Source organism: Seriola lalandi, unplaced genomic scaffold (assembly GCF_002814215.2).
Source record: "Seriola lalandi dorsalis isolate HSWRI2012SDOR001 ecotype SW California unplaced genomic scaffold, Sedor1 jcf7180002054971, whole genome shotgun sequence".
Lineage (NCBI taxonomy): Eukaryota > Metazoa > Chordata > Actinopteri > Carangiformes > Carangidae > Seriola > Seriola lalandi.
This window is the reverse complement of record NW_019525522.1, coordinates 1,296,255-1,306,054: the sequence shown is the minus strand read 5'-3', so window position 1 is coordinate 1,306,054 and position 9,800 is coordinate 1,296,255. Positions and strand designations below refer to the sequence as shown.

The window sequence follows — 9,800 nt, the reverse complement described above, 5'->3', positions numbered from 1 at the left end:
ACACTGTATGAGTCATCCATGCTCCCTCCCCCTGACCCAGCCGTTAATCCCCCCCAACCCCAGCCCCCTTCGGCTGGCAGGTGCAGGCAGATACCAGAATCCTTTTCTTTCTGGACAACCGATGATCTTTTTCCCTTCCCTCTTGCTGCAATTTCTCACCGTCTGATCCATCTCTTCAACACCAACTAGCCTAAATCCCTCTATGTTCGCTTTGTGTTCCCGTCAGCTCACGAACAAGACCAGACTAACACTCTCTCCATGCAATAAATAAAGGCTACAGATGTTAATGCATCATAAATAAAGTGAAAGAAACATGATTGAAAGCGTTAAGGTAAACAGCGATGGCTCTGCCGAAAAGGTCAATTTACCCCTTCACGAAAAAAGCACAAATGACGTCATTAGACGTGTACCACAACCTACCGATACCGGGTACAAACTATTTTTAGCCTGGATGGAACTTGTCTGCTTTGGACACGCGCGCTCGTCCATTTCTCAAACAGTCCTGACGTAGGAGGCGCGAGCACGCCATGCAAAGTCGTGACCATGTGACGACTATGAAAGGTAGCCATATGTATCCAAATATCACTAACTGCATCCAAAGATGAAGATAAATCAAGATGGCTCAGAAGTCGTTTTCCAAAGGCAATAATTTGGTCCAGCCACAACCCAGCAGGGACAAGAAATCACATCACACATGGACACATCTGTCTGATATTAGGCCATTAATTAATAATAAGCCCAGGGGCTGGGTATATAATGCAAAATCGGCAAAATATGAAGAAAACTTCCTTAACACTCGTTTCTGCGCATGCGTTCTATGAATATGCCTGATTTTAAACAATTTATCTGAAGTTTAAAATGTTTTTTCCTTACCTGAATAATGAGAAAAGGTCCTCCGAAGTAAAAATAAAAAAAAAAAAGGTAAATATATATTCCAAGAATTACAAGACCGTCGATTTAATAGATTAAAGTCCAAACGCGAAGCTGCCACTCTGTTAACTGAATTTAAGCAAATGCGGAAGTACCCACAAGTGAAGCATCTCGCCTTGCTACAGTAGCGAATGTAGCCTGAAAAATCAAAACAAACTACTCTGGGAAATAAGCTAGTGGGTGAATGCTACTCTGTGTCTGTAACTACATTACCAGACTGAGTAGTTGTCTCAGAAAGAGACCGTCATCATGTCGAATATGGAGAGTATCCTTTGCCGTGTGGTCTAACGTGCAATAATGGTGGTTAGCAGTAACTAGCCAAATGATTTGGTAGCTAATACTGTCATGCAGTAGCTTGTAACTTTTGCTCAGTCATTCACTGACGAAGGAAAACAAGGACGTTAGTTAATTCACCTAATCAACGTGACAGCTTTCTGAGTTGTATTGAATGAGCTATATGCCTTTTTGTGCTTTACTATAGGTTCAGTGAACATCATCATTATAATGCTAATTTATACAGTTACTAATATAAATCATTCCTTGACTAGTCATATAGAATACTTGTTCAACCTCAAGTTTGCTGCCAAGGAGCTTCAGCGAAACTCAAAGAAATGTGTCAAAGAGGAAAAGGCAGAAAAAGCTAAAGTGAAGCAGGTTGGCTTGTAAAATAGGGGATTTACCAGAGACCAGAATCCAGGGGCAAGCTGGTCTACAGTAAAGCGACCATCTGTATTATATGTGTATGTATTCCTCTTTCCTTTGTCTCTCAGGCTATCCAGAAGAATAATGTGGAGGCAGCCAGGATCCATGCAGAGAATGCCATCCGCCAGAAACATCAGTCCATTAACTTCTTGAGGATGAGTGCCCGTGTGGATGCTGTGGCATCCAGGGTCCAGACTGCTGTCACTATTAACCAGGTCAGGATAGCAGGTCAATGGTTTGTATAGGAATTTCTGGTGTCACATGAAGCAGGTAAATTAGAACCAGTCAAAAAACATACCAGACCTGTTCACTGCAGTCACCTATCAATTTTCCATTATGATAATGATAATTCCACCATGTCTCCTACTTTAAGGGACTTTAGTTGTATTTTACACTTATTACCATTACACTGATGAACACTTTTTAGCATTATATTTTGGGGCATTTTCTGCCCTCATTTGATTATGATAGTAAGATGAGGCAAACGGAAATTAGGGTGGGAGATCAACAGAGGATTGATTCAAAGCGGGGATACTGCAGGTCATGGTTGGGGACTAGGCATACAATGTAATTTCTGCAAAACAGCAAACCCAGTGGCCATCCACTTTATTAACCCAACCACCTCCTGCCACCTTGGTTGATAGCTTAAGAATGACCCACTATCTTTACTGACAGAAATGTAGAAATGAGATGATAGTAGTAGTGACTGATAGTAGTATTTATACTGTAAATATGTGATACTACTATTGTAAATATTGGTATGCTTATTTAGCACATATGTCTGTGCATGTTGTTTATCAAAGTATATATTTTGAAAACTGCATCTTTATTCAGAAGGTGAAGAACAGAGTGTAACCAAAGAGTCCAAAGTTGTCTTTCACTCTGTTGAAAGTCATAGGGGACAAAGGAGACAGAGAGCATGAAAGTCAAAAGCCTAGCAGACCTGCAAACAAAAAGATACCATTTACACAATGTCATCAGATGTGCTACAGATTTAATGTTATTAGCTTCTCGCTCTTATAAGAGTGACAGCCTCTTTTAAATTGCTCTAATACAGGTTCACTGTAGGACAGACATAATTTTATAAAATTGAACTTAATAGTGTCTATAGATAGAAGCAAAGCATAAGATGGTATAGTGGAAAAACACTTGTCAAAACCTCTTTGTGTTGTTGTAATACTGCAGCCTGACTAATAAAAAATTTACCCAGTAGGATTGATAATAATTCTGTTTAACATAACTTTGTCAGCTTTAGGTAGGTTGGTTTTGAAAGGACTAATCCTTGATCAGCCTCATCTTTGAAATATTTTAGAATAGGAGATATCCCTGATAAAGTATCTGGTTAAAAAGCTAAAAGTGACACCTAGTGGAAATATAAGGATACAGCCCTTTAAGCTTTGCCTGTCAACAGCAACCTCACTCAGGCTCAGAGAGACTTCAAACACTCTGAGCCTGTTTTGAATCATAAGAAATCAGACCAGTAAAACTAGAGAAAACAAAATAAGCTTCAGCACTTTAATTTACATGTTTTTTGGACAGGTGTCTAAATCCATGTCTGGGGTCGTCAAGAGTATGGATGCTACACTGAAAAGCATGAACCTGGAGAAGGTAAAAAAAAAAGTGAACCCTTACACAAAGTAAAAGAAAATATGTTTGTTAAGATTTTTTTGAACTTTGTTTTCTGGATACATATTCCTCGTCAGATCTCTGCATTAATGGACAAGTTTGAAAACCAATTTGAAACTCTTGACGTGCAGACAGCTCAGATGGAAGACACTATGGGCAACACCACAACTCTGACAACACCTCAGGTAACAAGCAGCCTCCTATAACCTATCCTATCAAAAGAAACCCTCTGTGCTTCTGCTGCTGCTTGTGAGGTCACTCGTGCCCCAGAAATAATTCAAACATTTAGTCCTTTTGACATTCCTGTTTTTTGCTGTTTAGAATGAGGTGGATATGCTGTTGCATGAGATGGCTGATGAAGCAGGGTGAGTATGGCCCTTATCTCCAAACTATTAGAACACATAGAAAACAATAATGACAGGAGCAGTATTAAAGTATTAAAAAAGGAGAAACATAAATGCAGTGGATTCAAATAAGAACATACTGTACCTATTTGTTGAATCTAGAAGGATAAAACTAAAAAAGAGACTGAATGAATTGTACTAAAAGCTTTATTTAAATGACTTTCATTTAAAATTAATGAGAAAGTACCTTTTCCACTCTTTTCAAGGCCGCCTTGTAATACAAAGAGGCCATTAGAATTAATGCTACAATTTTAAAGAAGCTGTGTTGCAAGGTCAGAGTGACTTTAATATCCCCCATTTTATTGATTCAGCCAAGCAGAAATAATAATAAAACTGCCCCTGTGTTTTTTTTTTTTTTAGTTTGGATCTTAACCTGGAGCTTCCTTCAGGCCAGACTTCCTCACTGGCCTCATCTGTGGCATCAACAGAGCAGGTAACACATCCACTCTTATTATTATGCTTTTGCTATTTGTTTTTTGGTGTTTTACATCCCAGAACAGAATTCACACTTTATCTTTATAGTCTTTGGCAGGCACATTGGTTCACATGAACTACTGTCAGTCATATTGCTAGAATTTACAACGATGCTCCACTGAAACACTCACCTCCTGTTCAATTGAAAAGTGGTTATTAAACATTTGTAGTGTGGAACATTGGCAGTGGTCAGCTTGAATTACGTATAGTATGTAGGTTGTAATAAATTACCACAGAAACGTCTCCAAGCACTCGTGCAGCTCAACGCACTCAACATGTTCAAAACAATAATTGTTTCCCCAAAGTATCTCCTTCTGGAGCTTCATGGAGGTTTGATTGCATGACACAAATGCAATTCACTTTGCCACGTTTTACCAGAACAATGACTCTCTGGGTCAGAGTGATCACACAAATGGATAATGGAGAAGTGGATTATGTGGCAGGGAATGTTTGAGTTGTTCCCAAAGATGTTTTGATACATTTTCCACCATGACAACTCACCATTGGAATCCAGTGTAACCAACACAATTCAAGCTGGCCACTGCCACTGATATTTGTGAGGAACAGAACTACAAACCTTTTGCAGGCAACATTTAAGGGTGAAGTGTAATCTCTGGAGGTGCGTCATTGACAGATGTTTTTCCTGACTTGACAAACTATGTAAACCTGGAAGCTGTTTTTTTTAGATGATTTTTCCAGTTAATAACAACTAAGACTGTAATGAAAGAAAGATTTTAGGGGGTTTTAAAACTGACTGTCTTGGTTAAAAAAAAATATTTTAGATTGTGAATATATTCTGTTTTTGGCTGTACTTTGTCTTGACTGATTCACCTGTGCTGTGTTTTGTGTTGTCGTCAGGATGAGCTCTCCCAGAGGCTGTCTAGACTGAGAGACCAGGTGTCATAATGATGCAGAAAATAACAAGATCAGGAGGAGGGAGAAGAGCAAGAGAAGCAGGAAGAGACAAGGAGTGAACAGAGTAAAAGAAAAAGTGGAGAATAAATGAAAAAAGGTGCAATGTGCCTGCAAGCTCTGTGCCCTCCTTTGTGTTCCCAGTTTTGTTTCTCTTGTGAGGAATAAAGGAGTTGCCTCATAGCAGAAAAGGATTGTTGGAAGAGAGGTGTTGTTTACAGTCCTGGTATTAACTGCATTGCTCGTTCATTTGCACACTCGTATTATTATTTATTATCTCAGATATAGAACACCACTGTGTTATATGTTTATTTATTTTTACTTGTGTATTATATAATAACTCATACCTCATACCAAATGGGTTATACACTACATATAAAATATAAAGAGCAATATCTTTGTTTATGTGTGTATTTATTTATTTACTGACTGGATGTAACTAAGGGCATGTTTACTATTTTTCCTGCATGACTGAGGATGTGAAGACTCCTGTTTTTTGCTTCCAGTTTTGGCTGTACTGGTGTGACCCAAATTTATTAAAATTTTTTATATTTTACCCAAAAAGAGATTTTTAGATAAATGTTTGCCTTAAGTATGCTTCCAATGCAGCTGGAATATTATTGATTGTCTTCATGTAGCGGTAACCACTATAGTGGATTACCATGCACTTATATGTACAGACAGACAGGCATTAAAAGAGTTTTTAAAATGTTTTGCTTGTCACGTCACTTTTTTGTCATTTTATAGCTGTGTTTTAGTTGAAGTTTCCACCTCCACAGGCCTTGAAGTCCCTCCTTTTTCCATCTCACCCCTCCTCTTTCTGTCCTCCAACAGGGAACAGATGAGAGGTCAAAGGTGTCACCTGTAGAGGAAGCGGCCCTCTGCCGCTCGCATGCCAGTATCTCATTACACACACACACACACACACACACACACACACACACACACACACACACACGTAGTTCACTATATCCCATGGGGACATGAGTCTCAGCTGGGAGCCATTACAGGTGCTGTCTAAGCGCACACAAATATCTGTACATGAACACACCTGCAACCCCCGTAGCTGATGGGAGTCCCCCAGAGTGACACTCAGCCACCTCTGACCCTTTTTGTGTCCTTCCTAATCATCATCAGCACACACTTAACTACATTCACAATCATCATCAGTGGTCCCAGACTGACACAAGTCTCTATTTTGCCTATTACCAGACACTTTGATGAGTGAGTTGTCTGCAGTGTGTTTGAGCATGTGCACGCTTCTTGAATCCTTGGTTGTCAGAGTTTTCCGAAAAACTCTGACCCCACTGATCCAGCAGCTGTCAGTCATTTCTGCCAGGAGTTAGATCACATGAATTAAACATTCCACATCCCTCCGCTAAGTTAAGGTAAGTTTAAAAAAAAAAAAAAATCTATTTATAGCCCTCATTGGCCATCTCCTCTCTTTAAACATGATTAAAGCTGGAAGAGTCTGTCATGTCCTATTTTTCTCTCCACTGCATGTATCCTAACATATGTGTATGGATGCTTCCTCCAGATGTGCATGAGACAGCTCCTGTATGAGCACAGCTCTGGGGGAATCCTGTGTTTGTATATGTGTGTGTGTCAGGTGTTGATACACAGTTGTTCTCTCCTCCAGTGCCGTCAACACCTCCTCGTCCTGGTTCCTAGAGGAGTGGTACTTGTTGACAGACAGGGATCCGGTGGGCCGGTGGTCCTGTCCCCGTGGCTGACCTGTCTGCCTCTGCACGGAGGGGGAGAGCAGCTCGGAGCCACACACATTCCAGCTCAGTGAAAAAGCTCTAATTGCTACAAGGGGGACTGGTTGGACTTCTACATGATTCACTCACAGGATATGATACAGTACGTCCAGACAGTTAGTCATAGGCAGGGATCAGCAGGAAAGGCTACATGCAGCTAAAGTCTAATTTTCTATCTTGAGAATAAATTTGTGGAAACACTAATTTACTGCTGCATAACCTCAAGATAAAATCATAAGAATTTCCTTTTTTCCTGGAAATAATAACAATTTAATATGGCACTTAAAGGGAGAAAGAGACAACATTTACTGGAAAACATTGGACACAAGTCATTTAGTCAGCGCACAGATGGTCAACCTGACATGAAAAAACATTTAAATGAAATTGAATGTAATCAGTCTACAGCTAAGCACAGAAAAATATATATGAAGAATAACAATTCCAATAATAACCAAATAATGAATCATTTCTTTCCTTTACAGTTGAAACTGTTAATCAATGAAACAATTATATGATCAACAGCAAATATTTTGATAATAGAGTCATTGTTTCAGTCATTTTTCAAGAAAAAGTTTCAAAGACACATCAGACTAACTTTGGACTCTGGGACATTGTGATAGGCATATTTTCACTATTTTTTTTTTAAATTTCATGAGTAAGTGATTTATGGATTAATCAATATAAAAAAAAACAATCTGGAGATGAATTAATAACAAAATATTTGTCAGTTGCAGTCCTACTTGTGTTTGAATGGAGCAGTTCTTTCTAGGGATATTACCATTTTCCCTATACAACTATTATACAGTTCTTTCCAGGAAACGGAAATGATTTAAAACAGGAAGTATTGAATGTACTTAAGTGAACTGACTTCATAAAAAATCTTGATGCTATATATCATAGCCCACATCATAGGTTTAAACTGATATCAGTCTTCTAAAAGAGAGAAAAACAAAGATTTCATATGGTGCATATTATGTTTCAAAAGAATATTTGTACATGTTTTTCTGGTTTATATTATTTGTGGTATACCTTTTAAAGTTGTTTTTTGGTCACAGTGTATCATCAGTTCAGAGTGTAGACAGTAAAGAGACTCAACATCTTTTTAACAAAAAGTTTAATTTAGTAAGGTGGCACCGGCTCTTCTTTTCCCTCTTCTTGTATTATTTCTCCCTCTCAGCCTCCCGTTTGAAATATTCAATTACTATCCGTGAAGGGTCAGGTCAAACACAGGAAGCCAAGCTGATTGGTTCTACTCAGATATCGATGGGCATGTGTGACCAATCGCTGCTGCCCAGGGCTTTCCACACTCTCCATTTGCTGCTGCTACTTTGTGTGTGTGTGTGTGTGTGTGTGTGTGTGTGTGTGTGTGTGTGTGTGTGTGTGTGTGTGTGTCTAATCGTTCCAGCCTAAGGCTTTCCCCAGTTTCCACTCACCTCTTGACCATTGCTTCCTGTCAGATGTGTTAACGCTGCTTTTAATCAGTTTTACTGTCTCATGCACACACATACACACACGCGCCAGTACAGCTGGCCCTATCCATCCCTGCTCTCCAGAGCACGCTTCATTAAGATCTAACCAATCCCCTACTCGCACCCTCATAACCTCTGTCATACACACACACACACACAAATACACACCTGATCCTTCCACCCCTCTCCTCACCCTGTTAACCCCCCTCCACTTGACCCTCACCTCACCCCATCACCCACCCTGATATCTCTTACAGTGAAACAACCCATGAACATGGACATGTAGCCTTGTCTTTTACTCTTTCTTGAGACTGTCTGACAGTCGTTGTGTCTACACTACATCAGACTATACTGTCCTTTATCTCATGTTATAGTTCATCACCTCAAACAGGGAACTGTTGCCTCAGCCCAAATCAAACAAATCACATCACTAAGTAATCCTGTGTGCTGAACACTTGCAAAAACACTTAATAATTAATAATAATGTAACTTATCTAAGCTAGCAGGCTAAAAGCAGTTGTTTTGACACCTAGCATGAAATTTGGTACAGATATTCATGTTCCCCTCAAAGTGAGCTGTACCCTCAGGTTAATGAAGCACCATCACCTGGTCAACATTTTCATTTGCCCAATACTTACTTTATGAATAAATACCAGCTAAACAAAATCTTGTCTGCTTCAATTGTGCTTTGTGTTTAGTGCTAATTAGCAAATGTTAACATACTAAAGTAAGATTGTGAACATGGTAAACATTATAGCTGCTTAGCATCAGCATTCTAACACTGTCGATGTGAGAATGTTAGCATTGAGGTCGGCAAAAATGAAAGGGTTACTGTCCTAAAACAATGCAAATATATTTATACAATCAGATTTTCTTGTCATTCTTTTCTTTTCTTCTTCTTTTCTTTTCTTTTCTTTTTTTTTAATTAAATTAAATTTTTTTTTTTTTTTTGCTGTTGTCTCAGGCAAAGAAAAAGGTATTCATTTGTTAGGCGTGGGTAGATGGATGGAGAGAAGGCCTGAAGCCTTCGCAACTGTGTGAGTTTATTTAGAAAGTGGCAAGTAAATTAATTCACATTTTCGCTTTATCTTCACTCTACCCTCTCGGGGTGAAAACTCTACAGAACAATGTGGGTACACTTCAAAATTGTAGGTAGTAAATTAAGGAACTTGAAAAAATTTTGACGTGAAAAAGAAGTTGCCTATATGTGAGTATTGTAACGAATACAGACTGGAAAAATATTGAATCAAACTTGAATTAAACGAATTACTAATATTTAAATCAGGGCATGTGGGATATGGGGCTATATTTACATCTTTGTAACAGAGAGGACTAACAGAGGAATATAGTGTAATTCATTAGGATCAGTCCAATCCACTCTCCATTCCAGAGGGTGGCGGTAATGCACCTAAAAGCTGTTTGCCAACCACCAAAAAACAATATCAGAAGAAGAAGAGGAAGACAATGAAGAAGAAAAAGTTGGGACTGTTTGCAGTGGATTTTGTATGACAATATTCATAACT

The 9,800-nt window shown here is 38.9% G+C and overlaps 1 protein-coding gene across 2 annotated transcripts; it reads left to right on the top strand.

Annotated features, from left to right (window-relative positions):
- Positions 1-1,047: 1,047 nt before the first annotated feature.
- Positions 1,048-5,760, top strand: LOC111646424 (charged multivesicular body protein 1B2-like). Of its 2 annotated transcripts, XM_023395907.2 has the most exons (8): positions 1,048-1,195; positions 1,487-1,584; positions 1,701-1,847; positions 3,172-3,240; positions 3,336-3,443; positions 3,580-3,623; positions 4,023-4,095; positions 4,995-5,760. In XM_023395907.2, the coding sequence occupies exons 1-8, from the start codon at positions 1,180-1,182 to the stop codon at positions 5,040-5,042; spliced, it is 603 nt and encodes a 200-aa protein (XP_023251675.1). In that variant the 5' UTR covers positions 1,048-1,179; the 3' UTR covers positions 5,043-5,760. The 2 variants fall into 2 exon arrangements, with proteins under 2 accessions (XP_023251675.1, XP_023251674.1); XM_023395906.2 differs by having other exon boundaries at positions 1,048-1,584.
- Positions 5,761-9,800: the final 4,040 nt, after the last annotated feature.

Coding starts and splice junctions, on each gene's coding strand:
- LOC111646424 (XM_023395906.2), top strand. CDS start 1,435: ATGCTAATTTATACAGTTACTAATATAAATCATTCCTTGACTAGTCAT. Junction 1,585..1,700: donor AAAAAGCTAAAGTGAAGCAG/GTTGGCTTGTAA, acceptor TTTGTCTCTCAG/GCTATCCAGAAGAATAATGT. Junction 1,848..3,171: donor CTGCTGTCACTATTAACCAG/GTCAGGATAGCA, acceptor TTTTTTGGACAG/GTGTCTAAATCCATGTCTGG.